Below are 24,808 nucleotides of genomic sequence, written 5' to 3' on the forward strand. Positions count from 1 at the left end.
GAGCAAACCCTTTTTTTGCCGGAGGGGGAGCGGCATTTCTAAAATCCGGAGCGGAGCGGGAGCGGAGCGGTTTCCAAATGAAAAACCGCTCCGCTCCGAATAAAATATTACTTGAATGAAATGTGTAACTTTGAAATTACACTGTGTAGGTAATTTCAAATTTAGCTAGTACTTAGCGTAGTGTGAGTAAACGTTTAAAATGTACGATATGTATTTTTGTACGTACGTACATTGGGGAAAACACAACGTGTTTTTTAGTAATTGTTTTCAAAAACGGCAAATGTCAAAATATATATCTAGTATGTGTTGTAAAAGTAACAACAGTACTTTCGATCAATTTCATTCCGTATTACTACAAAGATGTTTGTAATGAACGTCAAATAAATGCAATTAAACGATCTTATTTATATTTAAGTTTTTAGTTTTCTACACTGAAAAAAATATTGTCGTGAAGTCAAAGATTCCATGTCCTTAGAATAAGAATGCAAATTTTGCTTAACATGGAAGACGCATTTCTCTAAAATAAAGTTTTTTTTTCTCGTCCAAAAGGCAATAAACTTTTGAATGAAGTTGTAATGTCCTTATAATTAAGTGATTTTACTTAAAAATGTGTATCATAACATGAAAGATACAATTTTTGAGGTAAGGTCAACGTGACTTTAATAATTAAGAAAAATTCTTTAAAATTAATAAAATTGTCTTTAAATTTGTTTCCTTTTTGCATCTTGCCTACAAAGCTAAAAAATCGTTAAAAAATAAGACATGTTTTTCAACACTTTATTTTAAAGACGTTTTTTACTTGAAACATAGCATAATTTCTACTGGAAGTCGAGTCTTACGGCCATTTTCATGTAGCTCCGTTAGGCTTTAACTGCCAGTTAATAGAAAGTAAATTGCAAATATCTTCTCTCCAGTTAACTTTAACTGAAAAATTTTCGTCAGTTAAGTTCCTAACTGGCATATGGAATATATATGAAAGATGGCAGCTTCGTCCATAATACGGTTCAAAAGTTGGTTAGTTAACGGAATTCTAACGGAGCTTTATGAAAATGGGGGTTAATATGGAAAAAAAAAATAACTCGTTAACTCGTTTTTAAAGGATTTTGATAACAACTGACGGAAAAAATCTAAAAAAATGAAAAATTAACATTTGCTTCCTAGAACCAAGTACATAACCCCCAAATTTAAAAGAGAATTACGTCTGTAAAGTATCCTTACTTGTATTCTCCGCTTCTTTGGCTCGGAATTAATACCCAAACTGTTAAAGTAAAGACAAAATCTTTGGAACCGGGCATGCTTTTTTTCATTCACATTTGCTTTACTATTGTACTATATCCTAGCATTCTCTTATTTCTGATATTAGTTCTCGAAAATTTAATTAAAATTATGGATAGTTTCAATTTTGGTTGAAAAATGTGCGCATATACATTTATTATACAATAAAGGGGAAAAAAGCGAAATTAGATAACACTAGATCTGAGCAAGAATATTCGTAGGTATACCACGGACTGATGTCGATGGAGGTTGTTGTAAACATAAACATACACACACATTACAAATATAACAAAACCTCTTCTCTACGTCTGTTGCAAAACAAAAAAAACTTTCGGAGAGTAGTTACTTATACTCTGTGTATAGACTTTCAATTCCAATCAGCGTTGCCGTTTTGGTCCGACCGGACCAAAATTGGTCCAAAAGGTTTCTAATTTTTAAATTTAGTCCGATGGTCAGACCAAACAGAATTTGGTCCGTTTTGGTCCATTTTCATAAATTTGGTTTCTATCACATATTAAATAGTAGATGGTGCACCGCAAAGAATATTGTCGGGAGGCCAAATGTTTCACATGCTTAAAATACGAATACGAATTTTGCTTAGAATAGAAGACGTATTTCTCTGAAAAAAAGTTTTTCCTTGTCTAAAAGTCTCTAAACTTTTCAATGAAGTCTGTTTGTCCTTACAGCTAAGTGATTCGACATAAAAATGTGTATCCTAACATGAATGCAAATTTCGTTTTAATGAAGTCAAAATGGATTTAATATTTCTGAAAAAATCTTCAAAATTAATAAAATATTTCAACACATTGTTTTAAAGTCATTATACCCTAAACCACATAGTGGTTAGGGTATAATAATTTTGATCTGCCAAAAAATGTGCCTACAAGAAATATTGATTTTAGACCCCATAAAATATATACCGATCGACTCAGAATCACCTCCTGAGTCGATCTAGCGCTTGGCGTCCGTCCGTCTGTCCATGTATTTGTTGTTCACAGGATTTCGGTCGCAATTATTAACCGATTTTGGTGAAATTTTGTACAGGGAGTTTTTTTGGGCACAAGGACGAACGTTATTGAATTTGGAAGAAATCGGATCAAATTTAGATATATGTATTGCCCGATTTCGACAAATGGGGTCACGTTGCACTTTTTTTACTAACCGATCGTCGTCAAATTTAGCGCAAAATAATCTTCTGTATCACCCTTTAAGTCTGAAAATTTCATCGAAATCGGTTCAGATTTAGATATAGGTCCCATATATATGTATCGCCCGATTTTGTCAAATTAGGTCATAAAACCCTTATTTATCAACCGATCTTACTCAAAGTTGGCGAAATGTAATCTTCTATAGCACTAACTATATGTGCAAAAAATCATCGAAATCGGTTCAGATTTAGCTATAGCTCCCATATATGTACCGCCCGATTTTTCTAACTAAAATAAAACTCAATTGAACAAATAATACAATGTTTGTACTATAATTTTCTCGAAGAGGAGCGGAGCGATTTTTTTTCTCGGAGCGGAGCGAGGAGCGGAGCGAGGAGCGGAGCGGTTTTTTTTTTCTCCGGAGCGGGAGCGGAGCGGAGCGAAAAAAAAGGACCGCTCCGGATCCCTGCTTACAACTACAAACTACTTGTTGTTAATTTACTATATTCGACTCAGAAGCCTTGTACATTGTACACAGTCAATTATGTCGAATACTGAAAATTTTATTCAGTCTCTTGTGGATTTTTGACTCAATAAATTGTTCTTTTTTTAAATAATAAACCTCGACAATTGTGGCACCGAGGAAAATGTAAAATTTTCTATAGAAATAAAATTTTCTTCAGAAATAAAATTTTGACAAAATTTTCTATAGAAATCAAATTCAGACAAAATTTTCTATGGAAATAAAATTAAAAAAAAATCTATAGAAATAAAATTTTGAGAAAACTTTCTATAGAAATAAAATATTTTACAAAATTTTTTATAGAAATTTTCTATAGAAACGAAATTTTGACAAAATTTTCTATAGAAATAAAATGTTGACAAAATTTTCTATTATTGTTGTAATATCAATCAGAATTCGACGAATTTTCGGTAAGCATTTCAGAAATAAATGTTTCGATGTCATAATCGTTGCTACTTATTTCACTTATGAAAGGCGTTTCTGATAAAGTTGGCAAAAAAATCGACGACGAATAGCGACGTAAATCGAAGTTGGATAGAACAAAAAATTTGACGACGTAAATCGAAACAACGTAAACCGAGGCGAGGGATTGCTGTAATGATACACTACAACTACTTGTTGTTAATTTACTATATTCGACTCAGAAGCCTTGGACATTGTCACAATTATGTCGAATACTGAAAATTTTATTCAGTCTCTTGTGAATTTTTAACTCAATAAATTGTTATTTTTATACCCTGCTCCACACTGTGGAACAGGGTATTATAAGTTAGTGCGTATGTTTGTAACACCCAGAAGGAGACGAGATAGACATATGGTGTCTTTGGCAAAAATGCTCAGGGTGGGCTCCTGACTCGATATGGCCATGTCCGTCTGTCCGTGAACACATTTTTGTAATCAAAGTCTAGGTCGCAGTTTTAGTCCAATCGACTTCAAATTTGGCACAAGTATGTGTTTTGGCTCAGAATAGATCCCTATTGATTTTGGAAGAAATCGGTTCAGATTTAGATATAGCTCCCATATATATATTTCGCCCGATATGGACTTATATGGCCCCAGAAGCCAGAGTTTTACCCTAATTTGCTTAACATTTTGCACAAGAAGAACAATTAGTACTATAGTCAAGTGTGCCAAATTTGATTGAAATCTGTTCAGATTTAGATATAGCTCCCATATATATCTTTCGCCCAATATGGACTAATACGGTCCCAGAAGCCAGAGTTTTACCCAAATTTGGTTGAAATTGTGCACAGGGAGTAGAATTAACATTGTAGCTAAGCGTGCCAAATTTGGTTGAAATCGGTTCAGATTTAGATATAGCTCTCATATATAGCTTTCGCCCGATTTACACTCATATGACCACAAAGGCCAATTTTTTGCTCCGATTTAGTTGAAATTTTGCACAAGGACTAGAATTAGCATTGTAGCTATGCGTGCCAAATTTGGTTGAAATCGGTTCAGATTTAGATATAGCTCCAATATATAAGCTTTCGGCCGATTTACACTCATATGACCACAGAGGCCAATTTTTTGCACCGATTTAGTTGAAATTTTGCACAGGGAGTAGAATTAGCATTGTAGCTATGCGTGCCAAATTTGGTTGAAATTGGTTCAGATTTGGATATATCTCCCATATATAGCTTTCGCCCGATTTACACTCATATGACCACAGAGGCCAATTTTTAACTCCGATTTTGTTGAAATTTTGCACAGGGAGTAGAATTAGCATTGTAGCTATGCGTGCCAAATTTGGTTGAAATCGGTTCAGATTTAGTATAGCTGCCATATATATGTTTTTCTGATTTCGACAAAAATGGTCAAAACATCAAAATTTTCCTTGTAAAATCGCCACTGCTTAGTCGAAAAGTTGTAAAAATGACTCTAATTTTCCTAAACTTCTAATACATATATATCGAGCGATAAATCATAAATGAACTTTTGCGAAGTTTCCTTAAAATTGCTTCAGATTTAAATGTTTCCCATATTTTTTTTTTTACTAACTTTGTGTTCTACCCCAGTGCATTAGCCGGCTTAAATTTTGAGTCTATAGATTTTGTAGAAGTCTATCAAATTCTTCCAGATCGAGTGATATTCAAATGTATGTCTTTGGGACAAACTTTTATATATAGCCCCCAACACTTTTGACGGATGTGATATGGTATCGAAAATTTAGATCTACAAAGTGGTGCAGGGTATAATATAGTCGGCCCCGCCCGACTTTAGACTTTCCTTACTTGTTTTAAATATTAAACCTCGACAATTGTGGCAACGAGGAAAATTCCTATAGAAATAAAATTTTGGTAATTGAAATAAAATTTTGAGAAAATTTTCTATAGAAATAAAATTCAGACAAAATTTTCTATGGAAATAAAATTAAACAAATCTATAGAAAAAAAAAATATGAGAAAATTTTCTATAGAGATAAAATTTGGACAAGATTTTCTATAGAAATTTTCTACAGAAACGAATTTTTGACAAAATTTTCTATAGAAATAAAATTTTGACAAAATTTTCTATAAAAACAAAATTTTCTTTAGAAATAAAATTCAGACAAAATTTTCTTTGGAAATAAAATTTAAAAAAATTTACAGAAATAAAATTTTGAGAAAATTTTCTATAGAAATAATATTTTGACAAAAATGTCTATAGAAATAAAATTTTGAGTTTTGACAAAATCCTTTCTGCGGGAGGTTCATGTATAATTTACTTTGGGCTTAGGTTGATAGTTTTGCTGCAAGTAGAGGATGCTGATGAGGAATATGGTAATTCCGAGACGGCCGTTCATCCAACTGAATGTAATCCCTTTTATATATAGCACCCAACAAATTTGAAAGATTTGAGAATGTATTGAATATGTAGAACTACAAAAATGAAGCAGGATATGATATAGTTGACCTACCCTACTTCCCTTACTTGTTTTAAATCTGATATTTTGGGAATTTAATTTCGAGAGTCCAGATAATGTTTTGTACATTGATTAACCAATAATGCTTTAAAAATATTGCAAACAATTTTGACAATTAAATTATTTTATCATTGCCTTTGCTAAACAAATCTTCTTCTTCTCTTTATGTTGCAGAGTATTTTTTCGTTTAAAAAAGACCGAATTTGGCAAAGCCATAAACAACAAAAGCAATCCAATCCGTGATAAAGCCAATGGTGGCTATAGGAGTCATCATGCAAACGAAGCTGCTGCCACCGTCGACGAAGCACAAATAGTGGTTTATAAGAAAACTTTTCAATTTCATATACGCAAAGGTAAGTTAAGAAGTGCAACTAACAAATATGTTTTCGTTGTAAGTACGATTAATTGGATGTTGTAATAATAATCAAAAAGTTGATGAATATGTTTTTTTTTTTTTTTTCAAAATAAAAAAAAAATATAATTCGAAAATTCTACTTCAGACCAAGATATATTTAGGAAGGTAGTTTCAAGCTATCAGATGATTACAATTTTTTCATTTGAGCAGAACTTTGATTGTCGGTATCTGTTTAATGGCATATGCGTAGCTAAAGGGGTTTTATGGGTTTTTCATCTCCCCCTACCAAATACCATTCAGTATTTCTTAAAATCATGATATATATCATCTATAAGAATTTTTTTTCTCTTTTTGAGGTATCTTCACAATGAGCTTTTACCCCCTACGAAAATTTTGCTAGCTACGCCAATGTTTAATAGACAATTGTGACAAATAAAACTAAAAATTCAAAATAAAATTATTTTATACCAAAAATTTTGAATTTTCAATTTGCTTTAAATTTATGACAGAAAAGTATCGAAATAAATTATCCTCATAATTGATGGTAAGAATTACTTCAATTATTCTTGTAGACCGTATCATATTTCGAAGCATACATCGATCATTTCCAGATTTTCTCTATTTTAAATTTCCAACTTGTTGAACATATTGTTCAACAATTGAGAAATTTAATTCAATTTGACTGACAATCAAAGTTTCAATATGGCGACTGACATTTTTGTTTTCGTAATACTAAAACTACCTTACTAAATCTGACTTGCTTCAAACTTTAAAAAGTCCCAAAGCCGTCTTTTTTCATATTTTAGACATATAGCTATGGGACTGTCATAGCACATATATGGCGCGCTTTATGGAGCCCGAAGGCAAAACAAGTTTTTGATATTCACGAAATACCACGGTTGTGATAATAAACCCCGGCGGGGAAAATTTTCAATACCATCTCAAAAATTTAGTTTTACTTTAGTAGGGATTGTAATGAGAATCACTAAGTGATTTCAAAAAGTTGATATTTCGACTTTTCTAGATTTTGAAAAGTCGATTTTCCTATTTTTTTTTTTATAATTGGTAAATATCGACTTTCCGACTTTGAACAAAAATAGATGTAGCTGTTTGCTTTGGTTCTTGTCACTGGATAGAACGAAACGATTTTAAAATATTCTTGAACTTTTGTTGTCTATTATTTAAAACGTCGATTTTTGAAGTCCCTATTGCACAGATCTTTATAGGGAAACAAAAGATAGAACAAATATTCTATATACATTTTATTGTCATTTTCTGTTTCCTGTATTCTTTCAGACTGCCATCTAATGTTACGTGAAACTTCTATGGGTACATTGGACTATACCGCATTGCCTTTATACTGCATAGATTGTACAATTCATTTTCCTAAATATAAGCAACTCAACACAATGGATGACACAAATCCACCTCCCGGAATGTTGGTGGAATTACAACGTCTCAATGTGCCCTGTGCCAGTGGGGGCTTTGTACGCTTCAATCGTAACAAAGTCCTGTGCGGTAAGCTCGAGGAGCTGGAGAGCAGTGATCGCATCTATCACTTCAATGTAAGGGATGACACATCCGTACAATTCTATAGGAATCCAATGTTTAGTTTAAGTTTTAAATTAGTCGACTATTGCTATAATGTGAGCACGAGTAATCAGACGGGCGATTTCTATATAAGGCCGAGTATGAAAGATACCTTGGAGTGTTACTTTCGTATCCATTTGCCCTATGGCAATCGAGTACTATTGCGCATGGTTACCAATAATGACAGTGATATTTTACCCATGCCCAGACTGCAGAATGATGGGACGACGGCCGAAGATGTGCCCAGCGATGAGCTTTATACCATATTCTCTCTTGATGGAACAACAATTGCAGCTCAGCTGATTAATTTAACAATGCATGGCGATAATCACAACTATGGAAGCTATTCACCGATGATGTCCCTCTTTAAAAATCCAGACTTCAATTACACGAATAGTCGCAGCAGCTCAACATCTCATGCTGATATGAAACAGAAAACCTATGGAAATTTTGGTCTAGATGCCTATGGGTTTCTGGTAATGAACAAAGCAAATCTACAGATGGGTTTTACTGGCACCGCAAATTGCAGGGGATTGGTCGTAAAGGTTTTCGAAGATGATGGAGCCTCCAAGTGGTCGCACTGTGTCAATGATACCAAGCAATTGCGTGGCTTCATATTGGAGTCATCCAGTAATACCATGAGTATACATCTTTTTCGTTCTCCCTCACTGAGAAGCAGTCAAACGTGGAATCATGGTGGAATGATGATGGGAGGACCAGGTGGTACCGGTGGCCGAACAAATATACCCGCAATATATCTCTCATATCAGGCTCGACCCCTGAAGAACATTGTCTCCAATTGTGCCTTTGGTTGGATTGCAATGCAACAGTTTTGTATAGCCACCATTGAATTGGCCATGTCTTGGCATGATGGTGAGAAGCATTGCTCCAAATTAGGAGGCCATTTGGCCTCCATACGCAACGAACAACATCAGCAGACCATCAATGAACTACTAATCAAAAGTCCTGGTTACAAGGATGAGAATGCCTATTGGGTCGGTGGTTCGGATAAAAGTTACGAAGGTGATTTTCGTTGGAGCGATGGCCTGCTTTTTCAATATACCAGTAAGTTAGCGAACATGGTGCAAATTATTTGGCTAATTGGATAATTTTCTCATTCCTTTATTAATTTACCCATAGATTGGTTCCCTGGTTGGTCGCAACATGGCCATTACAATAAGCAACCCAATGATGATGGTTTAAGCAGTCAGGATTGCATAGAACTACGAAGATATTTTCGTACACCACCCGGAATTCAAAGCAATCGTAGTCCTGTAACGAATCGTTATATGTGGAATGATCGTGATTGCAGTGCCAACAACTATCTAATATGTGAGAGAGCTATGGATGACGGTAAGTTGGGGCGAGATTCTACAGTATTTCGAAAAAAATTAAGGAACACCGACCAAGGACTCTCTAAGTTAGAGAGAACATCCAATTTTTGTATTACATTGGCCTAAGAAGTGTTTTTTCGAACCATCTCGAAACTTTTTGCACTCTTCTCTTAGCAAAATGGGACCTAAAGACAAAAACAGCTATACTTTCAACATTAAAAAAATTAAAAAACAAGTATATACAGCACTAAGTTCGGCCGCGCCGAATCTTAAATACCCACCACCATGAACCAAATATTAGGGTTTCCTTTGAAATTTCAGGAAGGCTTGAGGACTTGAGGACACTTCCCGAAGATAAATTTAAAGATTCTACCTATGAGGACTATATAAGATTCTGGATTTATAAGAACCATTTTTGTTTGAGTTTTAGAGGAATCATTAACATCTCTTGTAAGTGTGCAAGAAAATTATAAAATAACGTCTTGATTTGAAATCTTCAATCTGTAGAAGTAAAATCTGGAAATTTTACATATGGAGGCATTACCAAATGGACCGATAAAAACTTAATCCGATACACGTTTTTGTGAGCCTAAAATACCAGAATATTTACAATTTCGGGCAAATCAGATAAAAACTACGATTTATAGAAACCCAAGGAGTTAAATCGGGAGATGGTTTTTATGGGGGCTATACTAAAATATGGACCGATACTCACCGTTTTCGGCACACCTCTTTATGACCTGAAAATACCTCTAGATTTCCAATTTGAGGCAAATAGGATAAAAACTTCGGATTCTAGAAGCCCAAGAAGTAAAATCAGAAATCGGTCTATATGGGGGCTATACCAAAATATGGACCGATACTCACCATTTTCGGCACACCTCTTTATGGTTCTAAAATACCTCTAGATTTCCAATTTCAGACAAATTGGATAAAAACTACGGTTTCTATAAGCCCAAGACCCCAAATCGGGAAGTCGTTTTATATGGGGACCATACCAAAACATGGACCGATACTCACAATTTTTGGCACACGTATTTGTGGTCCTATTTACAATACCTCTAGATTTCCAAAATCATGTAAATTGAATAAAAACTGCGGTTTCTATAAGCCCAAGAAGTAAAATCGGGAGATCGGTCTATATGGGGGCTATACCAAAATATGGACCGATACTCAATTTTTGGCACACGTATTTGTGGTCCTATTTACAATACCTCTAGATTTCCAATTTCATGTAAATTGAATAAAAACTGCGGTTTCTATAAGCCCAAGAAGTAAAATCGGGAGATCGGTCTATATGGGGGCTATACCAAAACATGGATCGATACTCACCTTTTTTGGCACACCTCTTTATGGTCATAAAATACCTCTAGATTTCCAATTTGAGGCAAATAGGATAAAAACTTCGGATTCTAGAAGCCCAAGAAGTAAAATCGGAAATCGGTCTATATGGGGGCTATACCAAAATATGGACCGACACTCACCATTTTCGGCACACATCTTTATGGTCCTAAAATACCTCTAGATTTCCAATTTCAGACAAATTGGATAAAAACTACGTGTTGGCGAAACCGCCAACACACCATAATTTTCATTTTTGAATTCACGAAACTTTTCTAAAATCATAATTATTTTATGATAAATTTATATACATTTTATTTGCATATCCAACATACACTTATTAATATTTATATTTCTATTCATATTAAAATGTCATTATCTTTTCATTGTGTTAAATACATTTTAACATATTTAATATGATTTAGATATATATTTAAACTCATTTGCATTATGTTGAATATGTACTTATGCTATAGATCAATAGTGTAGTTATCATCAATGAATTTGCATTTAACATTGCTCGCTGTTCGTTTCATTCATATCAATCGTTTCATTGATAAAATATTCTCATTGATAAAATGTACTCATTCTCTTTCTCCCAACATGCTTATGCATTGATTGAGTGGCATGCAACAAATAACTGATCTTCAGCTTGTTGTTGTTTTTCACTGATCAATGCATTACAATGAATGAGTTCTTTTTATCAATGATAGCTTTTACATTGAATGAAATTAAAACAGCAGCACTTTTGAATTAAATATATTTGTTGAGAGAAATCACTCAATTCAAATTTCAAATCGAACTATGGTAGCTAAAGTGGATTTTAAAAGTAATTGATTCGATCTCTCTGATTTGGACCACTAAGCAGATAACATCATAAGTATCTCTACTGATATTACTAACTTGTACATTTTTTTCTATTTTATAGCAAATAAATTGAATTTGTTTTTTGAATATTTATATTTGGAGAATAGCTTTCTAAATTGGGTTTATTTTAATTGGAATTTTAAACGATCTTTAACGTAACACTACGGTTTCTATAAGCCCAAGACCCCAAATCGGGAAGTCGTTTTATATGGGGACCATACCAAAACATGGACCGATACTCACAATTTTTGGCACACGTATTTGTGGTCCTATTTACAATACCTCTAGATTTCCAATTTCATGTAAATTGAATAAAAACTGCGGTTTCTATAAGCCCAAGAAGTAAAATCGGGAGATCGGTCTATATGGGGGCTTTACCAAAATATGGATCGATACCAGCGTTGCCAATTTAGCTTTTTTCCCGCTAGATTTGGCTTTTTTTTGAAGACGTTTAGCGGGAAAAAAATGCATTTAGCTTTTAGCTTTTTTTCATGACCCTTTTAGCTATTTTTGGCTTTTTTATTTTCGACATGTTCCTATTGAAATATGAAATAATTCGAAGCTCAATTGAAGCATTAATAATTATTCCAGCCATTATCCAGGCATTTTTGGAGCAAATATACCTTGTTGTAAAGTTTTTTCCTCGTATTCGTAAAAGTTATCGTAAACTTTAAATCTACTATTACCATACAAATTCCTTATATAAACTGTCAGTAAATTATTAGGAATATTAGCATTTGACTCGTTTATCCTTTTTATGTTATTATAATATTCTAAATTTATTATGATATTACTAAACTAAAATAGTAGATGTGAATTGCTTTGTACACTAAAAAAACATTTTCGTGAGGCCAAAGATTTCATGTCCTTAAAATACGTCCGCGAATTTTGGTTATAATAGCATTTGTGAATTTCATGTCCTTAAAATACGAACGCGAATTTTGGTTATAATAGCATTTGTGAATTTCTTTTATATAAACTTTTTTCCTTGTCCAAAAGCCGATAAAGTCGTTTTGTCCTTATAGTTAATTGATTTAACTTAAAAGTGGGTATCTTTACATGAAAGAAGGCTAGGGTCAATTCTACAAAATTCTTAAAATTAATGAAATAGTCTTTAAATTTGTGGAGTTTTTGTATCTTGACCACAAACCAAAATAGGGCTCAAAAATAGAAGAGGGTTTTCAACATTTTATTTTAAAAACGTATACATAGAATAATATCTACTTAGAGTCTGAATTTGGAAATTTAAGTTTTCGTTAGCACGTTTTTAAAGCACTGTGGTAGTTCATGAATAAAAAGCTGAAAAAAAACGAATAAGTTCAAATTTGACTCGGAAACAATACCAAAATCATTAGTGTTCAAAATCTTTGGAACCGAACATAGAAATAATATAATAATAATAAATAAAATAATAATAATAAAGTTTTGAATGTGGTATTATTTTTATACCCTCCACCATAGGATGGGGGTATATTAATTATACCCTCCACCATAGGATGGGGGTATATTAACTTTGTCATTCCGTTTGTAACACATCGAAATATTGCTCTAACCCCCATTTTCATGAAGCTCCGTTAGTGCTACGTTAGCTAACGAACTTTTAAACCGTGATATCTACATATCTGTCATCTTGCGTATATATTCCATATGCCAGTTAGAAACTTAACTGCTGAAAATTTTTCAGTTAAAGTTAACCGGAGAAAATATATTTCCATTTTTCCTTCTGTTAACTGGCAGTTAAAGCCTAACTGAGCTACATGAAAATGGCCGTAAGACCCCATAAAGTATATATATTCTGGGTCGTGGTGAAATTCTGAGTCGATCTAAGCATGTCCGTCCGTCCGTCCGTCTGTCCGTCTGTCCGGCTGTCCGTCCGTCTGTGGAAATCACGCTAACTTCCGAACGAAACTAGCTATCGACTTGAAACTTGGCACAAGTAGTTGTTATCGATGTAGGTCGGATGGTATTGAAAATGGGCCATATCGGCCCACGTTTACGTATAGCCCCCATATAAACCAATCCCCAAATTTGGCTTGCGGAGCCTTCCGGAGCAGCAAAATTCATCCGATCCGGTTGAAATTTGGTACGTGGTCTAAGTATACGGTCTCTAACGACCATGCAAAAATTGGTCCATATCGGTCCATAATTATATATAGCCCCCATATAAACCGATCCCCAGATTTGACCTCCGGAGCCTCTTGGAGGGGCAAAATTCATCCGATCCGGTTGAAATTTGGTACCTGATGTTAGTATACGGTCTCTAATAACCATGCAAAAATTGGTCCATATCGGTCCATAAATATATATAGCTCCCATATAAACCGATCCCCAGATTTGACCTCCGGAGCCTCTTGGAGGAGCAAACTTCATCCTACCCGATTGAAATTTGGAACGTGGTGTTAGTATATGGTCTCTAACAACCATGCAAAAACTGGTCCATATCGGTCCATAATTGTATATAGCTCCCATATAAACCGATCCCCAGATTTGACCTCCGGAGCCTCTTGGAGGGGCAAAATTCATCCGATCCGTTTGAAATTGGGTACCTGATGTTAGTATACGGTCTCTAACAAGCATGCAAGAATTGGTCCATATCGGTCCATAATTATATATAGCTCCCATATCAACCGATCCCCAGATTTGAACTCTGGAGCCTCTTGGATGAGCAAAATTCATCCGATCCAATTGAAATTTAGTACGTGGTGTTAGTATATGGTCTCTAACAACCATGCAAAAATTGGTCCATATCGGTCCATAATTATATATAGCTCCCATATAAACCGATCCCCAGATTTGACCTCCGGAGCCTCTTGGAGGAGCAAAAGTCATCCGATGCGGTTGAAATTTGGTACATTTCGTTAGTATATGGCCTCTAACAGCCATGTAAAAATTGTCAAATTTTATTACTATAGAAAGTTTTGTCAAAATTTCATTTCTATAGAAAGTTTTGTAAAAAGTTTATTTCTATAGCAATGTTTGTCAACATTTTATTTATATAGAAAATTTTGTCAAAATTTTATTTCTATAGAAAATTTTGTAAAAAATTTATTTCTGTAGAAAATTTTGTCAACATTTTATTTCTATAGACAATTTTGTCAACATTTTATTTCTATAGAACATTTTGTCAACATTTTATTTCTATAGAAAATTTTGTCAACATTTTATTTCTATAGAAAATTTTGTCAAAATTTTATTGCTATAGAAAATTTTGTAAACATTTTACTTCCATAGAAAATTTTGTCAACATTTTATTTCTATAGAAAATTTTGTCAAGTTTTTATTTCTATAGAAAATTTTGTCAAAATTTTATTTCTATAGAAAATTTTGTCAAAATTTTATTTCTATAGAAAATTTTGTCACACTGAATTATATACGTATTTAATCGGCCTTTTTTTTTTGTTTAATATATACCCCTTATGGACTAACTTACAATTTAGAAGACAGTGTTAAAAAGTTTTACGATACCTCGCCATCGGCAAGTGTTATCGCAACCCAAGTAATTCGATTGTGGATGACAGCCTTTAGTAGAAGTTCCTACGCAATCCATGGTGGAGGGTACATAAGATTCGGCCTGGCCGAACTTACGGCCGTATATACTTGTTTTAACATAAAAATATGCAATAAAAAAATTCGTAGTGATAGGGTCAAAAAATCTGCTATTTATTAAAGGAATGGATTTACATTTACAAAAATTGGACAACAATAGGTTTGTAGGGAAATTTTTGAATAAAAGTTATTCAGTATAAACTTGCAAGATAGTTAGAATGGGTTTTATTCTCTTGGTAAATATTAGGAGAAGTGTACTCGTTCACGAATTTATCATTAATTCAGTTAAAATGAAATATGTTGATATTTTCGAATGCAGTTCTATGTGACATTGTGCAATATATCGCACATTTGACTTGTTGATGATTAACCAGCTGATAATTGCAAGTTTACTGGGAAAAATGTTTTTACTAGGAAATATAAACAAAGGACTTCCAGTAAAAATTTGTGATAGTAATCCAAATGTATCGAGTACGCAAACAGAGCTAATATGACTTAGATTTTCTTACGGTCTCACAGAAATGGAAATAAAATGAATACAATTAAAATAATATGCATTTTAAGTGAAATAAAGCCTTTAAATTTGTTAAATTTCAATCAAAAATGTGACTTTTGATACAAAAAAATTTAGCTTTTTTTCTAGCTGTTTTTTAAAATTTTTTAGCTTTTTTTGGCTAGTTTTTTGGACAAATCTAGCGGTTTTTGGTGAAACAATTCTGGCAACGCTGATCGATACTCACCTTTTTTGGCACACCTCTTTATGGTCATAAAATACCTCTAGATTTCAAATTTCAGGCAAATTGGATAAAAACTTCGATTTCTATAAGCCCAAGACCCCACATCGGGAGGTCGGTTTATATGGGGACTATATCAAAACCTGCACCGATATAGCCCATCTTCGAACTTGACCTGCCTGCAGACAAAAGACGAGTTTGTGCAAATTTTCAGCACGATTGCTTCATTATTGAAGACTGTAGCGTGATTACAACAGACAGACAGACAGGCGGACGGACAGACGTCTTAGAATTTCTCCCTGATCAAGAATATATATACTTTATATAGTCGGAAATCGATATTTCGATGTGTTACAAACGGAATGACAAACTTATTATACCCCCGTCACCATTCTATGGTGGTGAGTATAAAAGACTACAAATGTCAACATGTCAGAGAGTCTTTGGGTTATATACGCAATTTCAATGCAATTCACACTTAATAGCATCAATTGGCCAAAACCGTTTCCTCGAAGCGTTGGCTTCAGTGTACTGAAACGAAACTGAAATTCGAGAAAGGCGCCTATTCAAACTTTCAATTTTTTTAAAATTTAAAAACTTGAATTTTGGAGTTTCAACTTTATTAAAATTCGAATTTTCAACTTTTTTTAAAGTTTGAACAAATCGATTTGGTTGTTTGAAATCGGGAGCCGCCGATTTTAAAATTTGAATTTTGGGAAAATAAACTTTGTGTCTATCCATATCTCGTTTGGGGTTTTAAACTATTTTTTTTTAACAGATATCGTCTACATATACTCTCAGAGTGACCATATTTCATCAATTTATTACAATTTTTTCGTTGAATTTTCGACTTTTTTCTACAAAAATTCGATTAGTAGAAAACCCGATTTTAGACTTTTTTATCCTTAAACCCATAATTCCATCTTCGTTCTACGAATAGTTTTGCACAAATTACTCATAAGACTCAAATGCTATTCCTTTTTGACAGTTTGTTTAGCCGGTCAGTAACATATCGAAGTGCACAGCACCACGTTTATAGAAGAAAATTTCAAACGAGACCTTAGGTTAGGTTTGGTATAGTGGCAGCCCTATATTTCAAGCTCACTTAGATTATTCAGTGAAAAAGACCTTGGTGTTTTGACTAGAGCGAGTTTTTCGTCTTCGATGCACCTTTGGCACAAGGTCAATTGGTTTGATCGAGTTTCATGACATCCTGGAAAGCATTGTTTGACGGACGTTAACTAATTGTCAGATAATTTTTCTTCATCCTAAAATATATTTTGTTATAGTTTTCACTGGTCCCTCCGATATTGCAACAGTATCAGTAAAGGGCGGATACCTTCATTCTCGAATACCAGTTCCTTGATTTTGATGAGATGTTCTCCATTCTCTTACATTTGTAATACGTACCACTAACTCGCGACATAAAAAAATCATCGCAGATATTTCATTCCGCATGCAAAATTTAATGGAACTGTTTTATTAAATAAATTCCCTCATCAAAAATCGCCAAAATACAAGCGCTTATTAATGATTACTGTCAATCCAAATTACAACGAAATTATTTCTGCAAGAGATTTGAATTCATTTATATCTTTTCCCAAATTATAATACTTTATCCATTTGCTTTAAAACTCTGTTTTCAGAATCCATGAGACGTAATTGGTTAAATGATTGCAATAAAACTGTATCGCTGAGTAAAGAACATCCACGAGCTTCCATATGGAGTCCTTCATTTCCCCGACAATATCCGGACAATGCGAATTGTTTCACAACAGTGACTGCGCCGGCTGGATATCGCATTGTCGTTGAGTTCGAGGAACTTGTTATAGAAAATGAACCAGGGTAAGTATTAGTATATTCAAATTTATTTTGAATTACATACAGTGGTGGTGAAAATAATAGCATTATGTAATGTTTCTTAATCTGCGTGAGAGAAAACAAAGTAAACAGACTATAAAGTCGGACAAGCCTCATGCTATTACAGCAGATATCAACAAAATTCAGCCCATATAGCTTTCTGTGCGAAACTTGACGAAGACGATAGTGGAATTTTTTGAAAAATACATTTTTGGACTATATTTCAGTCTGAAATGATGTGAACCAATGCAGTAAGAAAAGGAATGATGAAATAAAATACAATAAAAATTGGAAAGCTCTTTTGAATTCAGTATATTGCCCGGCTTAATGGTGATGTGGGCATTCTTCAATGATAATCCCAAATTCTGTATTTTGTACCTTTACATAAGGGTGGTCATCTAGAGGGGTCCTCTTACGCTACAAAATCTTCCAGTAAAGGGCACGGTCAATTATCCCTTGTATTGTTCCGAAGTCACGAGGCAAAGGACGTGCCCACATATCGCGGAAAACACCGTTGGTTTCTAAAAGAAATGGTAAACGATGTTTATCTACTGGAACTGGTATATCCACGTTCAATTCGTCAAAAATCGCAAAATCTTGAAACCAAGACTTTCCATTCTTGGTCTTAGTTTCAAATACGCTTTACGGTATTGTTTTAACAAATTTCGAACGATAAAATAGGTGCTTCGCAAAGTTAAAGCGATCATGGGAAATTTATATTGTATAGCTTATTCCTCTATCACTCATGAACTCCGATTTGTATGATTTTAATACCCTCCACCATAGGATGGGGGTATATTAACTTTGTCATTCCGTTTGTAACACATCGAAATATTGCTCTAAGATCCCATAAAGTATATATATTATGGGTCGTGGTGAAATTCTGAGTCGATCTGAGCATGTCCGTCCGTTCGTCTGTTGAAATCACGCTAACTTCCGAACGAAACAAGCTATCGACTTGAAACTTGGCACAAGTAGTTGTTATTGATGTAGGTCGGATGGTATTGTAAATGGGCCATATCGGTCCACTTTTACGTATAGCCCCCATATAAACGGACCCCCAAATTTGGCTTGTGAGGCCTCTAAGAGAAGCAAATTTTATCCGATCCGGCTGAGATTTGGTACAAGGTGTTAGTATATGGTCTCTAACAACCATGCAAAAATTGGTCCACATTTGTCCATAATTATATATAGCCCCCATATAAACCGATCCCCCGATTTGGCTTGCAGACCCTCTACGAGAAACAAATTTCATCCGATCCGGCTGAAATTTGGTACATGATGTTAGTATATGGTCTCTAATGACCATGCAAAAATTGGTTTATATCGGTCCATAATTATATATAGCCCCCATATAAACCGATCACCAGATTTGAACTCCGGAGCCTCTTGGAAGACCAAAATTCATCTGATTCCAGTGTTGCCAACTCCCCTAGGCCAAAAAGCACCAAAAATATGTTATAAATTGTAACATACCACCTTCCACCACAAAATCGAAATTTAAATGCTCTACTAAAAAAAAAAAAAAAAAAAAAAAAAAACTTCCGAAGATGTATTATAGAACTTTTGTGAATTGAATTTTAAGAAGTTAAGGTGGGTATTAAGATCGAGTTAACTTCTTAAAATTCAATTCACAAAAGTTAATGGGTATTAAGATCGAGTTTAGCTGCTAAACTAGCAACAATTACTTTTCATTCATTGTAAGGAATACAAACTTTGTGAAAATTTGATTTTGGCTATTCCCCATCAATTTATAATAAAATTTGCAACAAATATGCATAATTTTATGCCGTTTTTACTAATATAGTTTTCACTTTAGCGGCAAAATTCGAACTTAGTACTCACCATTATGAACCGCTATTCAAGTATACGCTTTGATCAGTTTTAATGCTTTCGTCCAATTCATTTTGATCAGTGATGTTTTTCAACTTTCAAAATATTAATATATGGAAGGAGTCTATTGCTTATTTCAGTTGTGCGTGCTTTTGTGAATTTAATACAAACGTTTTTAATGACATCTTTACCAAATTCAAAAATTCGGCACTCATCGCTCGACTTTCCTACAGAATTAGGGTATAACAATATGAATTAAAAAAAAATCAATACCAACTTCATAACAATCAAATTCTATATTTGGCAATAAATTTGAGTTTCTTCGGCTCTTGAAAGTCTAATCAAAATTTTTGTATCAATTAAACTTAATACTGTTCAAAATAAAAAAAACACCAAAAGCACTAAATGAAAATGCCAGAAAGCACCAAGTTGGTGCTTTTTTTGAAAAGGCACCAAAAAGGCAGTTTGGTGCTTTTTAGAAATCAAAAAGCACTAAATTTGGTGCTAAAAGCACCAAATTGGCAACACTGTCTGATTCAGTTGAAATTTGGTACGGGATGTTAATATATGGCCTCAAACACCCATAAAAAAATTGGTCGATATCGGTCCATACTTATAAATAGGCCCCATATAAACCGATCCCCAGATTTGACCTCCGGAGCACCTTGGAAGAGCAAAATTCTGGTATCCAACAACCATGCAGGAATTGGTTCCTGTTAGTCCATAATTATATATAGCTCCCATATAAACCGATCGCCAGATTTGACCTCCGGTGCCTTTTGAAATTTGGTACGTGGTGGTAGTATATGATATTTAACAACCATGCCAAAAGTGGTCCATATCAGTCCATAATCAATTATAGCCCCCATATAAACCGATCCCGAGACTTGGTTTTGGAGCCTCTTGGAGGAGCAAATTTCATCCGAGTGAGTTGAAATTTGTGGATGACAGTCTTTCGTAGAAGCTTCTACGCAATCCATGGTGGAGGGTACATAAGATTCGGCTTGGACGAACTTACGGCCGTATTTACTTGTTTGTATTGGAGATGATAACAAAAAAATTAAATACACGTATTTTTTAATTTTCATTTATTTTTATTATTTGAAGAGAAACTCCCACAATTTGGGTGTGTTACCAAACATTATTTGCCACCAAAAACAAAAAACAAACTTAAAAATTGTTCAAAAAGAACATTCTACAATAAAGCTCAAACACTTACCTCTCCAATTTATCAAGATTACACACAAAACACAAGCACAACAATTTTTTATTATTTTTTGAAGTCACAGCAAACCGGCACTTTTTCGTAAATACCAATAGTCAATAAAGAAATGTCAATTTCCATCAAGTAGTGCCACCCAATTGTTCTATTTTTACAAGTTTATTAGCTCAGTATGTAAACCACGGGATACAATGAGTGATTGAGCTAAAGAAGTTATTTCTACTAATTTTGAGGCATTCGAACGGTATGTTACCCACAGTCTACACTATGATACAGAGGGTTATTATATCTTCTGTTTGTATTCTTGGGTCATCAGTTCAGTATGTCAGCAATCCGTGTCCTCTAATGAGTTCAGACCATTCAGTAAAATTAGTATGACCTCCGCAGTCTTCCTTATATGCAGGTCTAGTTTATTTATTCTTCTGTATGACTGCGGTGGTTCATAATGGGGCACCAGCTACAGGACTTATTACCGCTATATAAAGCCAGTTAAACTTCCGAAACTTCTTCAGACGATCCGCTGTATTCACGAGATAATTCATTCAGGAGTCTAAGACAACCCCTATGTATCGTTCCAATTGTGAAAGAGAGCCAAATTTGTCCCGTAAAATCTCGGGTTCTTATATCCGCTAATTCTCTTTCTTCTGGCGAAGAGCACTAAATCAGTCTATCTAGGATTAACCCAAACGATAGCTGCTGGCTCAGTCCGATAGAGATTGTAGTTATTCATTCATCATATCCGAGATTATGTCCAAGAATTTCCTGACACCATTATGACAATGTCATCTGCACACGTCACTAATTTTATACCCTCACTACTCAGAACGGTAAGAATCTCATATACTATCAGGCCTCTTGTCGTAGTCGCATTTCTCTTGGAATCAGCTAATTCTGCTTCTATGCTCCTGTGGCGAGGCATTCCCTCAATCCAGTCCATTACTAACACCATTTCTCTCTAGAGAAAGTAGTACCTTCCCTTGTGTTATGGAATTCACCTTCAATATCCAAAAATGCGTATGTTATGGATTTCTCAATGTAGTACACTACAGAGTGTAACGCAGAATCCACAGATTTGTTATTTAAATAGGAATGTCGACAGTGTGATAACTTCGTATCCAGTTCATTCCTTATATGGTTATCCAAAACTCTTTCTAGAGTCTTTAACAAGAAAGATGACATCCGCAGTTATGAAGTCCCTTGTCGTTCCATGCACACTGAAAAAATATTGTCGTGAGGTCAAAGATTTCACACTGAAAAAATAGTCAACCCACCAGGAAGAAAAATTTCGGTTAATTTTAGAAAATTTTGAATATTTTAAGTGAACAGTATTACAAAAGCTGGCATCACGCCGATATAATTAAAATAAGTAACTATTTTTCGACAAATTCAAGAAAATTTATTACACATAATTAAGTTTTTTCACTTGTTAAGCTGAGTACTATGATCAGTTTTCAAGCTGAGAACCAGCTTGTTTTCACGGTTACTTTTTTTTAATTAACTAATGTAGAAATATAAAATTATTTGCAATCAATTCCTTGGATCTTTTCCATCCATTATTTGGCAAGACTCGATCAAAATATAATCGTCTTCATAAATATATTTGTAGTTTTAACTTAGTGTTTTGGTGAAAAAACCGAACATAGTACTAACCTTTAAAGAAAAATTTGTAGTTTCAAGGAAAAATTTGAAGTTCAAAATTGCAAGAATGTCTTTAGTGACATACAAAGTTCATGATGAACGCATTTGTAGTAAAATTTGCAAATTTAAAGAAATACTGAACTATTTTGTGGAAGACACGAATTTAGTTAATCTTTATGCTTCATTGTGTATATTTTTTCCTCGGTTTTAGTTAATTTAACTAACCTACGCAAAAAATTATTAGAGTAAAGGAAACTTTCTCCAAACATAATAAATTTGTATTGTCCTTATAATTAAGTGATTTCACTTAAAAATGGGTATCAAAACATGACTTTGATAATTCAGAAAAAATCTTTAAATTTATTTAAATTGTCTTTAAATTTGTTGTCTTTTTGCATCTTGACTACAAAGCAAAAAACGTTCAAATATAGTACATGTTTTTCGACACTTTATTTTAAAGACGTTTTTTACTTGAAATATAGCATAATTTCTACTGGAATTTGAGTGTTAATTTGAAAATAAAGTTGTAGTTAATTTGTCTTTAAAGGACTTTGATAGCATATGAAGAAAAAAAGTTGAAAAAGTGACAAATTTAAATTTGCTTCCTAGAAGCAAGTACATAAAACCCAAATTTAAAGGAGAATTGTGTCTTAAAAGTATCCTTACTTGTATCCTCCGCTGCTTTGGCTCGGTATCAATACCAAAATTTTTAAAGTAAAGACAAAATTGTTGGAACCGTGCATGTTTTTTTTTTCAGTGCACTATGCATATCACTTTGATCCTTTGCTAACCTTTTGGTATAAATCCATGCTGCAGAGAAGCTCTGAATAGTTCCACATAAGATCCTACGATATGCACGGGAAGATTCGGTCCAAACCTGGAGATTTGTAAGGACCAAAACTATCTAGTACACATTGATGATCTGTCTTTTAACAATCTATAAGACTTCCTTTATGCCTTTCTTGTTTCCTTTTATACTCTTTCAGACAGCCCTTATATTCATACCTTGACCACTCTGTGTCATTTTTCTTGGCCGCATTGTACAATATCCTCCATACCTGGTGCTTGCAACATTAATTTTATAGATTGTTCAGGGATATCAGTTTGTTGCGATGGAAGAACGCTTAGTTGGACTATGATTTCTGCACTTTAGTACCATTTTGATCACTTATTTATTTATTCACTTTAGGCGCACATAACGTTATTTGCTCCACTTTACCAACTCTTGATCACTTTTAATTTCTTCTTGGTTCATTTCACTGTTCGGATGACGAGAGCGAGAGAATACCGTTGGGAAGTTCTTCCAAAGGCAAAGATGTTTTTTATTTTAACTACACAGGAAGTTCTTTTAATTCAATTATTTATAGCACGCTTTTTTCTTATTTTCAATGGGAAAACTTAATTTAAAGATTTGAAACAGAGTAAGCTTTAATAAAATGGTACAAATTATTGAAATTTTGTCGAAAAAAAAAATCTAAATCCATTCAAGATATATTGCGAATTTTTCAAAATATTTTAATTCAAATGTTTCCAACAAGCGTTAGAATGCATTAAAAATCATAAAAACTTATAAAAATTATTTATATGTCAAAATATGACAACATTTTTTAATTCACATCTAAAACACGGAATTTGAATTACAGAGCAAGAAGTGATGCAAACTCAGTGCAACGGTTGTTTAAATGGTGAACGTCCGTCCTATGACAAGCCCATGTTAAATTCATTGCTTCTGCGCCAATTTTGCATTACTTCCGGATCCAAAAAGAAAATTTTTACTACTTTTTTGGCGACGCTTTTTTTACTGGGTACCTTCGTTAATATAATAATAATGAAATAGTGAATGAAAACAATTTTAAATGTAGCCCTTTACTTTGTTTACAACACTAAATATATTCATGTACAATTTTTTATCTCCGCTTATTTACAGTTGTACTTACGATTATTTGGAGATAACCGAACCAAAACTCTCTGAATCACTACGAAACCCATCGAAAACTTCTTCCAATCGTCATCATTATACACAAAGATCATCATATCGAAAACGTAGCAGCCAATACAGTTCCCAAATAATGCCTTCTTCCATTCAAAAAGACGAATCGTCATCGGATAGCATAGTTGATGGCAATTATGCTCCCATGAATACCGACTACAATGGCTATGATCTCTCACAGACGAATTATCAAAAACTATTGCAAATTTATTCCAGTTTATATGGTCCTCGAGATGACTTTGTGATACAAACACCTGACTATCCACATGGTAATCCCTTCTATCAACATCCGCCTCATCATCATCGGCATACACCCATGGACTCACCCAATGCTATACCACCAAATCAACAGAAGAGCATGCAGGATGCAATACCTAAACGTCTATGTGGAGATTGGAGTACGAAGCTGAAATTATTGCGTTACGTTTCCAAGGGTTCTTATTTGGGATTACATTTCGTCTCGGATTATTCTCATCATTTTGGTGGTTACAAAGCCAAGACTTATATGGAAAATAGTGAGTATTTTCTTGAGTAGTTAGAGCAAAAAATGTATTTCTTCATCTTCAAATATATTTCGTTTTCTACAACAGTTTTCCTTTTTTTGGTTTTTTAACCTATCAACCTCTTCAAGGATACTCTCTTTGTAT

General features: G+C 33.8%; 1 protein-coding gene across 1 annotated transcript in view; it reads left to right on the plus strand.

Annotated features, from left to right (window-relative positions):
• Positions 1-24,808, plus strand: part of LOC142232130 (uncharacterized) — an 825,742-nt gene that overhangs the window by 656,865 nt on the left and 144,069 nt on the right. The window contains exons 8-12 of the mRNA XM_075302843.1: positions 6,026-6,204; positions 7,503-8,861; positions 8,937-9,149; positions 17,265-17,463; positions 24,099-24,676. Coding sequence (XP_075158958.1) covers positions 6,026-6,204; positions 7,503-8,861; positions 8,937-9,149; positions 17,265-17,463; positions 24,099-24,676 — 2,528 coding nt within the window. The remainder of the gene's footprint in view (positions 1-6,025; positions 6,205-7,502; positions 8,862-8,936; positions 9,150-17,264; positions 17,464-24,098; positions 24,677-24,808) is intronic.

The sequence above is a fragment of the Haematobia irritans genome, chromosome 3 (assembly GCF_050003625.1).
Source record: "Haematobia irritans isolate KBUSLIRL chromosome 3, ASM5000362v1, whole genome shotgun sequence".
NCBI lineage: Eukaryota > Metazoa > Arthropoda > Insecta > Diptera > Muscidae > Haematobia > Haematobia irritans.